The following is a 19,380-nucleotide window of genomic DNA, read 5'->3' on the forward strand; positions in this document are numbered from 1 at the left end:
CACATCAAGGTTATTTACATACTTCATGTATTCAATATGAGAAAAGAAGATACTAAGCACTTTCACAGCCACACTGCAAAATAAATGCCCTGTAACATACTACCTCACAGTATTTTACTAGCAACATCTGAAGAGATTTTTTTTTCCTCAAGGCTTTTTGATTTGATAAAAAGATGTAGCAGATGCACACAGAAAGATTTATCCAAGACAGAGATTTGTTTGTTACCCCCCCCCCCCCCAAAAAAAAAACCTCAAGGTTTTCAAGCAGTTAGATTAGCAGCTATGTTTACAGCAAAAGATGCAAATACCTACAAGTTGCTATGCCCAGACATAGCTAATAGAGACAGCCTTAAGCAAGAGTTGTGGAATTGAAGAGAACAATTCAAACTTTATCAAATCATACAATGCTGCTAAACAAGCCTTACAGACCCTGCTAGAGAAATTAAAACCATACTTACATTAACAACACTCTGCATTACTGACTTACTGGTGAATCAGAGAAGTTTTAAAAAAAAAACCCCATCAACCAAACACCCCCTAAATTATGGAAACAGTGAAAGAAAACTGCACTTCTAAATTACTTTGATCAAGTAAAGTTCTGGCTGTAAATTATTTATGTGGATAAAGGCAGAATTCAAAAGTGTAGCTTCTCAGTATCTGCTCCAGTTAAGATTTAAAAGTGTAGTGTATATATGAACTACTCTTTTGCCACAGTTTGGTGTGGAAGATCAATGCATAATCCCTGTTTGCTACTCGTTAGGATAGAAACTTTAACCCAATGAGGAACAAACTTACAATAGAAAAAATAAACTGTACTAGTTATTGTAATTTTTAAGGTCTCAGTGTTTAAAAGTCTACACAATTATCACTCAAGCAGTTCTAAAAGTTTTGTCAGAAACATGCCTATTTTAAAACACAGTCAACAAAGAGACTCCTGTATATAAAGGAACTTTCAATACTAGAACAGTTCTAAATTGATGGCTGATATATATACCACTTGCTCACACAACTGAAAATGAGTTAGAAATACACTTGCTTTTAACTGGAATCATACAGCCAATGCTTCCAGGAATGTAAGTTTTCTAGTCTCTCCTTGTGAATTACAAGCCATGCAAATACCTGTATATTATTATGAAGATACATATACACTGCTCAATGACCACATTTAAGCTTCTTTAGTAAACAGCCTTCACATTTACCATTTAGTATTGTTCAATAAAAGCATGTGTTCATCTGCTCTATCAATACATTTCTCAGTAAAGGAAATTCAAGTTCACATACATCAATCCTGCACAAAGCCTTTCAAAAAGCAAGGGTTCAGTATAAGATTTTCCCCAATTACAGGAAGAGTCAAGCTCCCCATGAGAATGACAATTCAGTAGAAATGTATGTCACCAGAGACCTTCAGTTTAGAAAACCAGAATTCTCCAAAGGTCTAAAATCCCTTGGCATTTCTTTCCTACTTTGTATCACCTGCCTTGAGAGTATCAGCAACCTTTCCTGGCAAAAGCAGCACTTCAGTGAACAGTTCTAGGTCAGTATTTTCATCTTACTGTACAGAAAGTTTGGCAGCTGTGGCTTATTATTATTAGCCAAGAGTCTACAAATAATATTATTAGAAACAGTTTATTTATTGGGCTTGAATTTGCCAAGGAGACCAAAATATTTGCATCCACCAGTAGAAAAAGATCGCAAAACATGGTTTGATGACTGACTCAAGTATGAATTTAACTCCAAACTCTGCAATTTAGGAACAGTGCAAATATCGCAGAATGGACATACTCTGTTAATACTTACCCAGTCTGGAATCCTCCTACTTGCAAATTTGGGCAATCTACAATTTTTGATTGTAATATAATCATAAAATTTCACTACTCTCAGCAAAGAAATGCAATGGTTTGCTTACAAGAAAGGCATTTTCAAAGTTAAGTGGTGATTTTTGCTGGGGTTGAGGGAAGGAGGACAACGGTAGGAAGCACAACTGCTCGTTGTGATCACACAATTTAACTGCAGCGATAGCTACTGAGTGAACTTCAGCATTGTGGGAAGAGTCTAGAGGACTGCTGAGATCAAGTTCCCTAACAACCCAAACCCAACCTAAAACTGCTGACACCAAAAAAAGCAGTCCTGCCTTGACTCCAATTGTGTGTTCCTGTCCTACATGATCCCTCCTTTAAGCCAACATGAACATCTGCTGACCACACTAGCCATCCACCTAAGAAACTGCTCTGTGTTGAGGCCCTTTTTGCTAACATTAGTCAAAACCCAGAGCAGCTTCTCAGCCAACTGACTACGGAGTTCCAGGAATGCCTCTACTGACACAGGAGAAAAATCAAATAACCAGAAGCAAGGGAAGTTACCATTTTGGGCTGCAATGCCAGTTTAGATGACTGCAAATGTACACCAGACAGAGTAAAGCTGCACCATTACACAGTCCTCAGGCTGTAAGTCAAGCACTTGCATCAGCTGGAGCTGTGGCACTACTTACCCAAGTCGAAGTGCAGCTCCTGCCAGACTCAAATTCGCAGATGAATACTCATATAGCCATGGTAAAATACAAGTCACTGTGTTGCAAAAACTTCATAATGAACATGAAAACTACACCAAACCAATAAAAAATACTACAGACTCATTGTTATCCAGCCTCTGGTCCCCCTTTAAAAAAAGGACATATTAACATATTCTTTTGTATCATGTTTCTTTTGGATTTGGGAAAATTATTTAAAGGAACCCTCAAATATTTAAACCCAAGAAACATGGATTATTTCAAGTATGCATGTGCTCATCTTGAACAGTGTCAACTTATCTGTACTTTTTGCTGCAACACTGCTTTTGGCCAATCCTGCCACGCTGTTCTACTCAGGGGTACTCACTTTTGGGTAAAGTGACAGGTGAGTGACTAAGAGCAATCTAAATTTCAAGCTTCATGACCAACTGCCTTAAATTAAAACTTGGTTCTAAGTAGACACGATCTCAAACATTTAGGAACGTATTTTATAAAGAACTGATATATCTGCCATATTAACTACGAACAGTGCATATTGCCTCTCAACTCAGGGCTACAGTCACTCAGTACAGCATAAGTCAATGCTATGGCACGGACAGGTATTTCCCATCACCTCTTCTTATACCTACCACTTCACAGAAACTGTTTTTAAGACACAGGCCAAAACAGAAAACTGAGCCAGATTACAACAAAAAAACCCATCGTACTTCTGCTTACAGAAAAGGATCTCTGTACAGCTGCCTGCACCACTGTATGAAGTCTGGTACCAAGAGAAGAAAGGCAGCAGAATATTATGATTTTAATTATTTAAAAGAACTAAGAATTCTAGGCCACATAAAATTTACAACTCCACTGATAACATTTTCAAAGTTTCAAAATTTAATAGTATTCTTCTGAACCAGCACATTTCATTATACTGAAGACTAATTAAATAACAGTAATGAGCTCACGACAAGCACGCTGTTGTTCTTCCTATCATAACTAATTAAAAGTAAACAGAAAATAAGTGTTCAGATTTAACAACAGTGTATGGGAAAAATCCTATTTAAATGAAAAATAAAATGGAAAATAAACTTCTAACTCCTTTTTGACAGAAAAAAATGTACCAGGGTTACTTGATGCAGTATATAAGTGCCCACAGAGGAAGAGATGTTTTCATTTATATCTCAAGAATGTGAAAAATTGCTAATACTTTTTATATTCTATGTACATGTAAGAACACTTCCACGTAATTGTTTGGAACAATGCTTGTGTACAACAGAAGTTTTATCAGCGTTAGTCAATAGCAAAGTTTAATACCGTAGAGCAAGTCCTTCCTCCTACAACAGAGAAATCATGATAAAAGCAATGACTACTGAAACTACTTAGAACAGAACCCCCAATTCCTGGTAAGATTTCACTGCAACTTACTCAGTACAATTCATTATTATTAGACTTGGTAGATTTTTCAATCCTTAAAGTATATTTACATGGATTTTTAGCTTTGAAGATTATCCTGTATTATGGAAGTTGGCACTTATTCTTCCTGTTTAATAAAGTATCTAAATGAACAGGGTTTGGTTTTGTTTGTTGTTTTGTTTTCGTTGTTTTCGTTTGTGTTTGGGTTTTTTTAACCCCTCAAGTAAAAACCAGGTACATAGCTTCCTAGATAAACCAGGATCTGTTTATCACAGCCATTCTTACTACACAGAATCATACTTCTTCCATTTTATAATTTGGTGCAGAGCTAGAACAGAAACAATATCAGTTAGCTTAGTTTCAAAGCATAAAATAATTTGGTCTCTAGTATGCCTCCACATTCAGAGAATGCCTTAGAAATCATTAACTGTCATCACTCTAAGCAAGTAAGAAGGAAATGTACCAAAAAAGTATAATGGCTCAAGGGAAAGTATCAAGTCAGTAGCAGATTTAAACTCATCTGTTCTGACTTGTGCTTAAGCTATTAAAAAGTACTACAGTGTTAATGTTTCTTTCTGGGTTAGTTGTTTTGGGTTTGGGGTGTTTGTGTTTGGTGTTGTTTTTTTTCTTTTTTAAATCACATCCCCTTTAGACAAGGGGAAGAAACTTGAAATAAAGCCTTTTAAAATAAGCAATCAATGAATGGCTGGAATACTTAGCTACTTTTCTAATTACAACCTCCAAAAAAATGCAGGCTTCTACTACGCTATAACACATTCAGGCCTTACCTTTTCCCACCATAAACTTTAATCTACATTACCACAAACTGAAGAACAATTTTAACTAGCATTTCACATCACCGTGCATGCACTGACTTTATACTAAATGTGTTATCAAAAGTAATATTGCACAAAAGAAGAGAAACTAGCTTACTTTCTTTCCTGGTAAATATATACTTCATATCACATTTCAAGTTTCACAACAGAATGACTGGTACACCCAGCCTGAATGTGGAGAGCTGGTTGAACTAGAAATGACATTCTATCAAGTGTTGAGTATTTTTTTTAAATACTGGTGAGCAAGAATGGATTGCTGGTAAGTTTAGCAACATTTTAAAAATATGGGATCACGGATGTTCTAAATTGAAGCGAAATTAATAACAACAAAATACAAACAACAAATAACTATTTAGCTATCAAAAAGCCTACTTCTCTGCTCTTGTTTCAGAGATTCTCTAAGAGAAGAAAAACTAAGGTTATTTTAAGGTTTTTATCTTTTGAAAGATCTTTACCAGTATCCCCAACCCCACCATTAAGCTCTAACAGTATTCAGTTTGAGATTTACTTATCGATGACATTTCTTCATTAACTATACCCACCAAACCTTCATATTTGTATTTTTACTTCGTATAAAACTTTCAATAACAAAATGATGCAATATCAGGAATGAAAATATGGCAAATAAAGAGCAAATTTTGTAAAATTCAGAAACACACTGAAGTTTTCAGCTTGTTTTTACAACATCCTGCACAGAGATATGACTAGTTTTCTAAATTATAAGCTAGAGTAACATCTGGGTAAGGCTAAAATTATTTTCATTTCCAGTGTTAGTGAACAAACTATGGAAATTCCCTGTGGCTAGCAGATGCAAAAAGTGAAATATTTGCATGGAATCATCTCGGTTAAAAAAAAAAAAAATGAACTGTGTTCTTTCCATACTCCCACTCAACCAAAAGTCTTCTCCACAATATTTTTTTTCAGGTGAGTCAGAAGACTAAGATATCTGCTAAGTATGGGAACAGAACAGAAGATTTCTCATCCCCTCCTCAGATCAAGGCCTCTCTTTGCTGTAGCAAGAGAAGGCTTTCCTAGTACCTCTATCTCAAGCGCAGTTTAATATCACTATGTTATTACATCCTGTGCTAACCTCTGCTGATAACAGGAATACAAAACTGATGAGAAATTTTCAATTTCAATTGTCCAAACAGTCTAACGTTTACTGCTGCAAGGATTCAATGGAGGACCAACACTTCTGGTAGCAAGGAAAGAATTTAAATGTTTATAGTGACTGACATTTAAGTTAAAAGGTTTTAGCAGCTCTAGCAGCAGAGTATTAAATGTACACTAGTGACTAGCATCTAACATTGCCTGCAGCTCAAAGAGATCTGGGGTTTCCTCATCTTTCAATGTTTATTTCTCAACATTGATACTCTTAATATAATCTGGTAGTTCCATCCACTTCTGAAACAGTCAAATGCAGGAAAGTTGTGTAAAGCTTACCTTCTAAACTGCAGAGCAGTTGCGCAAAGAACTCAAAAAATACTAACAGCAAAGCAATTAAAGAGATGCCAGATTTTTCTTATCATGCGGAGTGTTTAAGTGACATGTCTTCTAACTACATTTTCAGATCTTCCCATTAGAAATACTACAGCACAAGTAAACAAGATATTAAGAACCAGATTTTGAAACATGTTTTATGATTATATATCCTTATATTAAAGATGATGGCACAATATTGCAGCAGACTGTTGAGAATTAAAAGTCAATTTAGCTGATAAAGAATTCAGGAGAAGAGAACCCCAAAGCATGACCCAATATTGTTTGCATGCTATAAACTCTCTGACAAATATGTACATAGTGCTGCCTTTCTTAAAGGAAGAATAGAAGAGTTTCAGTTAGGAAACACATAAAAGAATAAACATCTGTTGCAAGGAGAAGGATGAGGGCCCAATCTCTACATAGGAAAACAGATTCCCAAATACAACTCACAAATTGCAATTCAGAATATAATGAGGTACAAAACTGGTGAAGTACAGAACTACTTACCTATGACAACTTTTGTAAGACAAACAGATGTGCTCAAATGAGTACCAATATTTCAAAATACTGTATGTGAAACCATACACCTGTCTACTCATAACAAAAAAGCTAAGAGTCAGCAAGACAAAAATAGCATCCAACTTCAAAAAGGCACAACGTTTAATTAGTTCTCTCCAATGGAAAAATGCTTAAGTATTTTTTGGAATGTAACAGGTAACCTAGGTTTGCTACCCATGTCATAATCGTAGACTGGTGAGTCTCAATCAGTGGAATGTGCCACCATATTGTCATTAAATCCATCCACTCTTCCAGAATAAGCAAGTGCCTGCTGCACATGGCTGTATCTAATCTTAACGGCTAGGGCTTCCCAAGCCGCATCTTCAGGCAGTCAGAACCCGATCTCTGCTCAAATCCAAGGCAGAGAAAAGAACAATAATAGTTACAAAAAAATAAAAAAGTAAAAAAAGGCAGGATTGAGAGAGTCGAGCGAGGCCACAACCAGACACCTATGCAGCAAAGGAGACCACATGCCTGCTCCCAGCCCCAGCTTTCGCCGCCACCTCAGCCCTCCAGCACACTCCACCCCATGGGCCCGGCGCCGCGGAGCTCGGCCCTGAGCTCAACTCAACCCGCGGACAAGGCCCGGGCCCCATGCTCCCGAGAGCGTCCCAGCAGACTCTCACTGCTACGCCCACTCCCCGCCACTGGGAAGCCGCGCCGGGGCTCGGCCTCTTCCCGGTACTGGCCGCACCGCTTCTGGGCCGCGGCCTAAAAATGGCGGAGGCAGCCGCACTTCCCAAGCTGCTCACCCCCGCCCCGCCAGCGGTCCAGCACCGAGCCGCACTCACCGTCCAGCCGGTCTCTCGTACCCCAACTCCGCGCTCCTGTCGCCTCGCCACTCGCCTCGTCCCTCCGGCCCCGGCAGCCGCCGCCTCACGAGCCCCCACCGCGGCCTGCCGCCATCTTCCTTCCCCCACCAGCGACAGGGCGGCGCACGCGCCCGACGTCAGCACGCTCGGCGGCGCGCGAGGCGGTCCCAGCGCCCACAGGAGCACAGCGGCTGGAAGACTGCGGCCAGTACGCAAGCGCGCGAAGCAGGGCGCGCGCTCCTTCCGCGAGCCTCCCTCCGTGCCGCGACCTGCGCCTGCGCTACCGGAAGCCTGGCGCCCTCCCCGACTCTTCCCCTCGCAGGTGGAGGCGGGAAGAGGTGCGCGCGTGCGCTCTGAGAGGCGGCCGCGGGGCGGGCTTGAGGGGCCGGGCCGCGGCGCCGGAAGTGCTTCGCTGTGGAGGGTCGCGCCCGGTGTCCCTCTTGCGTTTTGTTGGGGGGGGGGGAAGGGAAGGATGACCAAAATTCAACCCATTAACCCACTGTGGCGGGGAAGCTGCGCTCCCGGCCCCGCTTTGACGATGCTGCGGGCGAGGGCGCCCCTGCCGCCGTGTCTGCTGGCTTCAGCCCCCTCAAAACCGGAAGTGCTGGCAGCCGGACAAATGACCGCTTCTAAAGCGCACCGCCTCGCACGTCTCCCCTACCGCATGGCTCTGTTTTTGTACTGCTTCACGTTAATAGCCTACACGTTCACCAAGCAGCCCGGCGCTACAACAGAATCGCAGCTCGCACAACTCCCTTGGACAGCTGCTTCTTGCCCCTCCTGATGACCAGGTTTCAAAACACATCAGGAACAGCTAATCTCAAGGCTCATAATTATCTGTCTGTGGAGGATAGTGCAAATCTCCCGTGATCGCTTTCAGATTGCTAAGTCTGTTAATGCTCCTCCTTGGGCCTCTGTTAGATTTACAAAGGTATCAACAAGTAGTAATGCCTCCCAATTCTAATCATTAAGTCCTTTTACCCAGAACTGTAGGTAAAGAGGTGCTGAATGGTGCTTTTTTTCTGAATAAAAATGAGTTGTCATTAAGATACAAGAGCCTGTGTATTTAAAAAATGAAAATGTCTTAAAGCTGCTTGAACAGGAACATTTTACAGGGCAAACCAAGTTAGAGCGGGAGCAGCCACTGGAAAGCATATCCCCTATCAAAAGGAGCCACTGAGCTTTATAAAACAAAGATTCACCATGCCACCTTGCTTTTGTCTTTGTTCTTTAGTTATAATTATTCTGATCCAGTTTAAGTTACTGTGGTTAATTAGAAAGGCATGTCTGGTTATTGGCTTGCAGGAGATGTAATGCCACTAAAGCACAGAATTAAATGCTATTTGAGGTAATGTGCTTCAGCTGAGGTAGCCCAACCAATTGTCAGAAACCAGCCTGGCTTTTCAGCACAGCAGCAATGTTAAGTTTCCAGTAAGAGCTGAAGTAATATCATATTTCTCTCCCTTCTGCAACATCAGCAAAACTATTGCTTATCATCACAAGTAGTGCCTTAACACACCTGTCTTTCTCTTTGTCAGAGCTGTTCTTTCCTGTACAATTTTCCTTCTTGCAGGAGTGGTGGTAGAATTATTAATATTTAAGATTTGAGAGGGCTATCTAAGAAGTTTATCCTAACTAAAAGAACATTCCTTTCAACTAAAAGCTAACAGTCTGTGATTGTTGCCAACTCCCCACTTCTGAGCCAAGATAATAGTACGTGTGCCACTTCCACAGGCTCCACCAAGAGCCATCCTTCCATAGTGTCACTGTTTCATTTCTTCTTAGAATTGTGGCAGCTAGCAAGCTACTTAAGGAGTCCATCCCTCCCAGGGCGGATACCTGGCTTTGTTAACATCAAAGTGAATGTTTTTCCTCACCTCTTTCTTTTCTGAAACAGTATATTGGGTCTGTGCAATCACTTGACAGAGAACAGGGGAGCAGAGAGGGAAATGCTGCCCAAATGTTCTCTCACTATGATCATAGTTAATAATGCCTCTGTCTGACCTGTCCTAAATTGTACTTGCATTATTACACACTTGGAGTCCCCAGATCTCCAACACAGGTTAATAATCACAGGATCTGTTTATCACAAAGGTCCTCATTAATAAAATCATAATAAGCACCTAATGTTTATAAAACACACAGCCTTAATTAGAAACATCTTTTAATTTACACTAAACAATAATAGAAAATTATTGAAGCTGTGAAAATCCACTGTCCTGATCAAACAATTAAAAAAAAAAGCCCCAAAACCCAGAAACATCACAGAAACTGATGCCGTGCTGCCCATCACTAAACCTTCCGAGAGTCAAGAACAAGTTTTTCCATCTCCTTTAGAAGTTCACAATAAAAAGAAGTCACATCTACATTTCTGCTAAAAAACTGAAACGTGTTGAAGATTTCCAAATCAGGGAGAGGGATTTGGAAGAAGGAAATACTCGGGCCACTGGGAAAAGGCTTTTCAGGTTCTTTGGCTCTCGCAATACAGGTGTCCTTACCAACATACAGGTGGAACGAACCAAAAGGACTACAATCATCTCCTGTCTGAATGCACCTGCGGATGACACAGCACCGGAGTACACTGTATCCACAACTCCCCTTACTCAGCTGGGAGGTGGATTGGTCCAGAGGGCTGAGAAACAGTCAAAGCTCCCAGATTTTTCTGTTCAGATAAAGGAGTTGAGGGTTAACCTTAATACTGGAAGCTGCGTTTAGTCTGAATATCGTCAAGAATCTGCTGTAATTCCTCATCTTCAAATCGGCCCTCCAGGCTGTTAGAAAAGAACAATGAGGGTGCATTAAAGGTTTTAGAAATAATCTCCCCCTGGATTAATTTCAGACAGCCATAATTGTCACCTGTCAGTCTCAACACCATCATCACCCACCTGCATGGTACCACCAGGAACCATCTATAACATTACTGTACAAATAGCACTCTAATCCTATGCAGTGCCTCCTCTTTAACTGACAAAACTCCATCCTTCCCAGACCTTTCTGATGAATAATATCAAAACATTTTATTAAAAAGGCAAGGCAGGTGCAGGTTTAAACAGACCTCTATATGAAGTCCATGCAGTCTCATGCTTATAAGCTGGTCCAGTCTTGCTATGAAATCTTAGCATACAGGGAAGAAACTGTAATTCAGGTGTTTTGTTCCCTCTTCTGTCTCAGGCCATGAGGTAACAAATCAAGATATGATAATAGAATTTACTGCTGTCCTGTATATGTCATTTGCTCCAACAGAAAAAAAAAAAAAAAGAAAAAAACCAAAAAAACCCAACCAAAAAACCCCAAACCAAAAAACCCTCCAAATGCAGCTGGGTGGCCTAAGAACCCCAATTTAAGCTGTTCACACTTAACCTAGTCAATGTTGTTGACATGCATTAGGGACAGTTACAAAGATTACCTCACTCTCAGGTCAATGGATAGGTGAAGAAAGATTGACAAAAAGTTTTTCCATCAACAGAGCTGGATTGAAGAGTGGGCATCTGTCCATAGCTAGCTTTAAATTACAGGAAAGTATAAAGCAATCTTTTTACTATATGTAAATGCTCACCTAGGAATCAAAGCTTTTGCTTCCTCAGCTGTCTCAGGACACAAGTTAGCCAAACATGCCAATTCAAATTTATGGAGCTTTTTCTGAAGCAGCAAACTGTAAGGAAAGGCAACAACCTGGTGAAATTACAAGTAAGATAGAGATATAAAAGGGCATAAACTAAACCAGAGAGATATCTTTTTTTTTACTCTGCTTGTGGCACGGAAGTCAATGTTTTTTCAAGAGGGGAGGAAAAAAAGTCACATCTGTTAACTCCAATTCCCCCTAATTACTCTACAAAGTCTAGAAAATTCTCCCATTTAATGCAATCAGCTGTCATTTAAATGCTGAAAACAAAGCAGTTCAGGAGGCTTGACCTAAACAAAGTACAACCCTCCACAAAGAATTATGATCATCTTTCTTGCCTCTTCAGAAAGACAAGATTCAGAATTATAGTACAAATCAGGAAACGCTACTAAACTGTACTTTCAAAAAGCAGCATCAATATTGTATACCAAATTCTCCAGTACCGTCTTACACCCTAACTTTCCCACTCACCTACGGACACTGGCAATGGTTTCACGGTTTTTGAAGCGGCTGAAGCGTGCTGTGTAGTTCAAGGTTTTCATGAAGACTTCTGAAAGCTCCTGCTCATCTTCTGCACTCTCATTCTGTTGCTTACGATGCTCAAGAAGCATATGTACTTCTGAATTTAGAAGAGTTTCCGCCGTTTCAAATTCTACATTTGAATGAGTGAACACCAGCATAAAAAAAAAGGTGAAGCATGGGTCAAAAAATACATTTACAGAAGTTTTGTAGGTAAATTTAGCTTTGGTCAATAAGGAAACGAACAGTGTGTTTCACAGCAATTGTGAAGCCCTCCCACCAATCATTGGGCAGCGTTTCGTACTGAAAATGCTGATAAGAATAACACCACCTTGAGTGACAATCCAATGCAATTGTCTTTTTGCCCACACAGTTTACATTTGCAGCCCTAACCTCCTGGTTTGTCACATTTTTGCAACATGTTTTTTTCACCCGTTTTTGGCAGAACTTAAGTAATATATGACTTGTTTTAGGAAAAAGTATTCAGAATTGAATTTTAAAAAAATTCAGAAATGATGTCTATAGTCTTTGGAAGCCTCCGAGTTCTTAAAGTAAATGTGGATGCTGCTGAATGTTTTTAAAAAGGCTTCCTTTACTTAAAGTAACTTACCTACTGAAATGTTATTATCAGAAAAAAGTTTTAACCAATCTTAACAGATACCCCCCCCCCCCGGCCCCTTTTCAGCCATGTCTCTCTGGTTTTGTTCATCACCACTATATTTGCTCCAATAACAGGAAGGTCCTTCAACATCAGCAGTATAAGCTGTTCAAAGCAGCAGGATCAGAGACTGCATCCCGGAGTGTCCTTCAGCACTGTTTTACAAAAGCAGTCAGCTACACAGCAGTACTAGAAAGAGACTGGCAACCTTTATTTTGCCTGGAGCAGTAAAGTAGCTTGGACAATAGATTTTAGTGTAAAAACATCCAAAACCCAGGCTTTCAGGACTATGCTCTTGCTCTTAACTAAAAAATGCGGCACAGTGGCCCTTTTTTTTTTTCCCCCCCTCCTCTTCCAGGGCCCCTCTGAGGTGTAAATACAGCTCTAGAATTTATACCGAGTAGTTTTGTGAAAAAAATATGTAGACTGTTAGTGACCCTAGTTACAACTCAGCCTATGGACAGCTGGTTTCCTAAAATGCAGTACCATTCTAATGCCAAGAAACACCAATGAAAAAGTAGTGGTTATCTCAAAAACCAAGAATCTTTTCGCTATAACCTGTCGTGATTTTTTTATTATTATTATTCCTGTACACACGTAGCGGTCCGTATAAGTAAACCCAGCCATATCTTAGCAATCGTGGGGTCCTTAAATATATATATAAATTATTTATTATCCCCAATTTTTAACGCTTGGGGCTCTGCAGCTGGTGGGGCGCTCAGGACGTTGAGCAGCGCTCCGGCCCAAGTTGCCGCGAGGCGAGGCCAGCGCCGCGGGGACGGGAGAGCTCCTTCCCTCAGAGCCGCCCGCGGACTCCCAGCGCTACCCAGCAGCCGCCGCCAAACTGCGACCACCGCCCGCCCCGGCCTCGGCGCCCACTGCCCCCTCGTCGCCCCCGCTCAGGCAGCCGCCCCGCGGCGCGCACCTTTGGGGAAGACGAGCTGCGAAGCGTCCTCTTCCACGTCCGCCGCCCGCGGGTCGCTGCCGCCCGCCGCCATCGCCTCAGCCGGCACCGGAAACCCCGCCGGCCGGAAAGGCGGCTCCGCCTCAGCCCCGCCGCCCGCCAGGGGGAGCCGCCGCCGCGGAGCCGCCCGGCGCTGACAGGAGAAGGGTCGGGCCGGGTGATGGGAGGTGCCGCGGGGAGGGCCGGAGCCTAGGCCGGGAGGAGCGGTCTGTGAGCGCTGCCGGGAGGGCCGAGAGCGGTTCTTGTCATCTGCGCACGGCTGGCGTTGTGGAGGGTGTAAAAAAGCGCGGTTACACCTGTGGGGCACCGAGGGGGAACGGGGCGCCTCAGGACCTCCCCACAAAACACAGCCCTCAAAGGTGTGTTTAAGCTCGCTTAGAAATTAGCTCCTAAAGACCGAGAGCAGGGGGGTGCTGGAGCTTTGTTTCTGTGAAGACAGGCCAAATAACTGTGAAAGACATTGTCCAGAGTTTTACAAGGCATAAACCATGGCCCGAGAGAGCAGGCTGTGGAGGGAACGCTGAGGGAGACCATGCTCATCTTTTACACGAGCAAACGTGGAGGAAGGCTCTTTCTGCTTGGTCATTTAGGAAATAACTGAAGAGCTCAGAACTGTGCTGATCCCCCTCATCAGACTCTCCACAGCAGCACCCATTTGCCCAGAAGCACCTGGGGGGCAGCAGATATATCTTAACCCGTCTGGCTTCACACCAGGAGTGGATCAGGGAGCTACAGCCCACTCCAATTTGCTACCGGAACATCCTCCAGTGAAATAGCAAACTTTGACCTTAGGAAAACTGTAACTGACTGTACCAGAATTTCTGTCTAGCTCACTGTGATTAATCTACCTCAGTCTGTGAGGAAGGAGTATTGGTATCATAAACAACACACTTTTAAAGGGAGGTTACTTTTTCAGACCAACCCAAAGTAATCTACAGACTCCTAAAAGTCACGGGCAGGCTACAAATGATGATAGCTCTCCCAACACCACATCATGGGAACACTGCCAGCAAAATAACTTAGGGAGTAGTATTTTCCCTGGAGAGCTCACATATAAGTGCCTAACCAGCCTAAGACTCTTAAAGTAATCACCTTATCAGACCTTACTATGTCATTCTGTGCCCTTAAAGAAAGGCAAAAATAGACTGTTGGAGGATTTATGATGAAACCACTTCTGTTCTCATGAACTTGCATCCATGCCGAGGTGAATTGTTTCCTGCGTGCTGGGAAGAAGAATGCATTAAGAATAAACTGTAAGAATATGAAGTGGTCAAATCATAGATTTTTAACATTTGTTATCTGGATAAATGATCATGGCAGAGAAACTGATTGAAAACTAAGTTGCTATGTGGTACAAGCAGAAGGACATTCAGGAAGATGGAATGAAAATATCTCACGGAACATCTGGCAAATTAAACAATTTCAATTAGGTTTACAAGAAAACAAGGAAATCCATGCCAGATTGATGAGAGAAGCGTTTAAAATCACTTGGAATCCTGATGGCTTCTCAAATAACCCATCCACTCAGAACGTCATGAATCTCAGAGCAGTAGGTAGCTTGCAGAGGTTTAAGTTATTAATTTCACTTTTGTTTTTCCCCAAGGATCTGTTCTACTTAAGTATACAAAAACTAAAACAATTAAGAGGAAGCCAGATACTTGCAAGAGTTTATAGGTACAGCTAAAGAGACTATCATGAAAGATGAAGGTTCATTATCACTGATGTGTTTGGTTAAGGTCTCAAGAGTCAAATAAGAGACAAATGAGAACATTCCCAAATGCTGAATGGAACCTGCTCCCCCTGTCCCGTCCGGTGTCCCCCCCCTTTTTTAAGAATTAAAAAAATGCACTTAAAACCCCACAGCCACTGCAACATATCAAACATAACAGAGTACCTGACTTCTTGTTATTTTTAAAATGCACTGGCTTCTTCCTCACTAATAACAACTGTTTCAGCATTTATCAATTCAATTGCAAAATGTGCATAAAAAAGGAAGATGAGCTAGATTAAAATAAAGTGACTACAGGAAGTTTCAGGCGTATTCACTGGTCATATCCGAAAATGACCTGATTAAAAAAAAAAAAAAAAAAAAGACTCGGCCAACTGTAATTTATCATGAGCAGAGCCTCTAGTATTCCATATTCCAGGGCAAAAATTACTGACCCTTGCTGGAGACATGTAATTAGGTAGTGGATTATTTCACAGACCTACTATGGTAATTGCCACATTGCCACAGTTTAAAACCAGACCCAGTAACAACTAATTGCACCAAAACAGATCTTAAAAAAACCTTAGCTAAATACCTCTGTGTAATAAAATGTAGGAAGAACAAATAACAAGGATGTTCTATTATTAGTATAACCATATTTTGTAATATGTTTTCCTTCTAATTCGCCACCAGAAGAAATGCTATCTTCCTAGCAGTTTTTAAGCTTTCTAGCAGCAATTAAGTATTTGTGTGGAGTATCAAAACCCCCAACTTAAAAAATAAGAAGTTTTTGATGGATTAAGAGTGATAAGATTAGGATAGTGAAACCTTAATCTCTTTCCACTGTCATCAACATTTCTAGCATGGGATAGGAGTAGATCCTTGTGGAGATAACACTACCCACTCAGAACACCAGGTGCCATAATAGCCATTATTGCACAAGATGCTCATGCTTTTTCATCTGTGTTCTTAAAGTGTAACTCTTCAGGTTCAGATTTTCATACCATTTTACCTTTTTTTATTTTTACTCCATTTAAAGTTATATATCCAAAACGATAATGAATGAACATATATGAATAAAGTTGATTAATACCCAGTAATAAAGTGATAATAAACCTCCGAATGCAAAACTGGCTCTTGCATGATCTGTGACGTTTTTAAATACGTATATAATGACATCTAAACATACTATCAACTGGTTGTATAATACATAATTTATGTCAGAATTCACCTGATTGCAAGAGTAGTCTAGCTGACTTTAAAAAAGGAAAAAAAAATTATGGTTCAATAATCTGGATATTGGTCAATTTGTGGAGTTAAATACTTAATTTAAGGAACATGGTAACAATAGTCTTCTGGGCTTTCTGTGTTTTGGGAGTGATCATCAAACAAACATATTCACAGGTCATCTTCCCAGATTGTAGCAAAAACAGTTTAGGAACTTTTCTATCCTACTGCTCCATGTACTACAATTCAGTTTGAGAGCAATCCTCAATACATAGGTCGGTATAAATATTAATTTATTGAGTCGCATAGGAAAGTGTTCTGGTTTTAATTTTTATCTTCAAGAAGTGGAATTTCTTGATCACAATTAGGTAGCTTATAATACAAATTTTGTCCAAAAATAAAATTCTTGTGTTTAGAATAAAAATGCTCAAGTATTCTTCATTTGAATTTCTTGTAGAAATCTCTCCTAACCTTTCTGTAATTTGTTTTTAGAAGGAAGTGAGTGCTAGATGACTAACTCATTTTATTTCTGTTTGAAATAAGAAATGAAAACAGAAGAAAGTGTTTTCTGGAGAATTATCCTGGTTTATATTTAGTCTGGATTGAACTATTTCAGTGTGCAGTCATATGTACACCTTTCTACCTGGCCTCATCTTCACTGTGAGCTGTTGAGTGTAAACTGCAGTTACAGAAAGCAATATGCATAAAAGAACCTCTCATGGGAGATACTAGACAAAGATTTTATGTCTGATTCAACCAAAAAGAAAAAAATCAAGTAAGGAAAAACACATGCCATAAAAATACACAAATCAGTCACTGTATTCTAGCCAACAAAGAAGCTGAGAGAATATACTGGATAACTTACCTGGGCACATGACAACATTGGATCCTAGTTATATGGTTAACTTCAGAATTTACAATGAGTCACCTGGAAATCATGTTAGCCCCAGAGTCCCACTCTTTATAGTGCACAGGGGATTTACTTTCTACCTTTATTAGCATCAGAAGCGTATTTTTTGAAAACAGGTTTTGCAATGAGGTTCTTGGGCTCATTTAAGTCAAAACTAACCACCACCCCCAAACCCCCTTGGTTTGGTTGAGGTTTGTGGGGGGTCTTATGCCTGTTCTTCATTGATATCGAGGGCTGACCTTCCCAAGAACCACAAACAGGAAATGTAGGATCTTTAACTATACATGTGCCATAGATAAAAAATGAGCAATAACCTGGAAGTGTATGGAAAAAACCATTTAAGCCAAAGGTATGAACATCATAACTATTCGACAAATCAACTGATCCTGTCCCAAAGCAAACATTAAAATATTTAGTAAGAATCTAGAAAGATGGGTGTTTCTTTTCCCTGAAATAAATTTTTTAGATCACCTGAAGAATACCACCTGTGAAGTACAGATAATCTGTTTTCATTAGTTCATTTTAAAAGACAAAAAAAAAAAACCAACCAATTTTTGTAGCTTAAGCCAGGTGTACAAATTCAGGATTTTCAGTACGATATAGAATTCTGTACATACGTGCTTTGTAAATTTTACTATCATGACAATTAACAGAGAGTTATTGCCAAGCAAACATTATTTCAGGATACGAATAGACTTTGTTATGACATTATTAATGAAACATATTTAATCTTTGTTTTTAATTTCCCTACTATTTTTCCTTGCTTTCTTCTAGTGAGCCTGGCTTGACTACTACTGTGCTTCCAGACAGCTGTCATTCCATTCTGGCAACCTCCCTGGTTCTCAACATTTAAAGTAATTTAGAGGTTTGGTATTTACACACATAGTATATTGTTCATGTTGCTAGATGAGTAAGATTTCATCTTATCCCCCATAAAGGCTGTGAGAAACCATATAAAGAGGACAGTACAAATAATCTTTATCCATTATGATTTATTCTCTACAATACTTCATTAGAGGATAGAGTTCAATTATTTACACTCAGAAGTTATTATATAGGTAGGAGGCAACCAAGTGTAATACAAAGAATTGGTCTGACATCTCTGCACTGAAGGTCAAAAGAGGTCTCCCACTTTAAGGAAATAAATTAACCAAAAAACCCCAACAAAACAACATGTAGTTTCCAGAATACAAACAGAAAACAGCACTAATAGTCAGTGAAGATTGCAGATCTTTGTTAATGTACTATGAAAACAAATTATTCTGTGCAAAGGTTAAAAAGAATTCTTAGATTTTCTTACAGGGTTTTTTTTCTGATAAACTGTAGATATGTGATATTTTGACCATAAAACATTCTCAAACTGAAATGGCCTCAGTTGAGATTGACTGTTGAACGTTATGAAAAATAAAAAATAAAAAATTAAGAACCTCACAGTGGCAACATTCCAACACTGACAGACTCCAGTGATCAAAGACATTCTCCTGTAGTTACTGTAAAACAAAGACAATTCATAATTGCAGTGAGATTATTTCTCAGTTGTGGTTGTCATGAGAATAAGCCCTTCTAGACCAAAAGGCACTTGCTTCCAAGGATGAGTTAAATCCAGATCAAACCAGGTAACAGTTGCTTTGAGAAGGAGTAGTTCTAACCTGCTGTCCCAGCCAAGTAATGATGGAGAAATTCTTACACCAATTGGTCATTGATTTTGGTTGTCTCCATCCTGAGGCAACTTGAAGTACGTTTTGTTTCTAGTTCAGCTCTTTCATCCTTATGCATAGCTGCCATGTAATGATCTAGAAATGGGATTATTTCCTGAGACCACCTGTCCTTGTCATATATTCTTCTGAGCTAACTTAACTATTGACATACTTTTCAACTGATTTTATAGCTGGACCCTTGTGGGACTAAAGCTGAGAGGGCCTGTTCCTTAGGCAGCAGACCAGTGTTACTGATTTGCTAGCTTCTCACTGCAACAAGACAAGAACACAGTACATATTTAGAGGCATTTTTGTTTGTTTGTTTGTTTCAACAGACTGAGTGGGGAAATGGAAGTGGGAGAGGATAAGGCTTCCCCAGTCCCAAACCATCTAGCCCACTTCAGGCTTAAACCAACCAAGTCACTCAATCCTAAAATTCTGTTCTTCAAAAATGACAGCTAACCCTCCCCACCCCACCCCTTA

The 19,380-nt window shown here is 40.2% G+C and overlaps 2 protein-coding genes across 11 annotated transcripts in view; both read right to left on the minus strand.

Moving 5' to 3' along the window:
* WDR33 (WD repeat domain 33) overlaps positions 1-7,735 on the minus strand; it is a 70,616-nt gene extending 62,881 nt beyond the window's left edge. For 4 of the 10 annotated variants that reach the window (XM_049801914.1, XM_049801912.1, XM_049801910.1 and 1 more), the window contains exon 1: positions 7,572-7,731. The gene's annotated coding sequence lies outside the window, so the exon portion shown is untranslated. Of the gene's footprint in view, positions 1-7,571 lie in introns of all 10 variants that reach the window. The other 6 variants (XM_049801906.1, XM_049801905.1, XM_049801907.1 and 3 more) reach the window with 3 other exon arrangements.
* A 2,004-nt stretch (positions 7,736-9,739) lies between these two features.
* Positions 9,740-13,413, minus strand: POLR2D (RNA polymerase II subunit D). Its single transcript, XM_049803433.1, has 4 exons — positions 13,317-13,413; positions 11,686-11,866; positions 11,149-11,244; positions 9,740-10,363 (listed from the first exon to the last, which is right to left on the minus strand). Exons 1-4 carry the CDS (start codon positions 13,387-13,389, stop codon positions 10,285-10,287), a joined length of 429 nt encoding a protein of 142 aa, XP_049659390.1. The 5' UTR covers positions 13,390-13,413; the 3' UTR covers positions 9,740-10,284.
* Between the last annotated feature and the right edge of the window lie 5,967 nt (positions 13,414-19,380).

This window comes from Accipiter gentilis, chromosome 6 (genome assembly GCF_929443795.1).
Source record: "Accipiter gentilis chromosome 6, bAccGen1.1, whole genome shotgun sequence".
Classification (NCBI taxonomy): domain Eukaryota; kingdom Metazoa; phylum Chordata; class Aves; order Accipitriformes; family Accipitridae; genus Astur; species Astur gentilis.

What these genes read in the sequence shown, in the direction of transcription:
- POLR2D (XM_049803433.1), bottom strand. Translation starts at nt 13,389, where the DNA reads ATGGCGGCGGGCGGCAGCGACCCGCGGGCGGCGGACGTGGAAGAGGAC. An exon ending in GCAGCTCGTCTTCCCCAAAG is followed by an intron (nt 11,867 to 13,316) that starts GTGCGCGCCGCG and finishes ATTCAAATGTAG; the next exon opens with AATTTGAAACGGCGGAAACT. An exon ending in GCAAAAGCTTTGATTCCTAG is followed by an intron (nt 10,364 to 11,148) that starts GTGAGCATTTAC and finishes CTTTTCTAACAG; the next exon opens with CCTGGAGGGCCGATTTGAAG.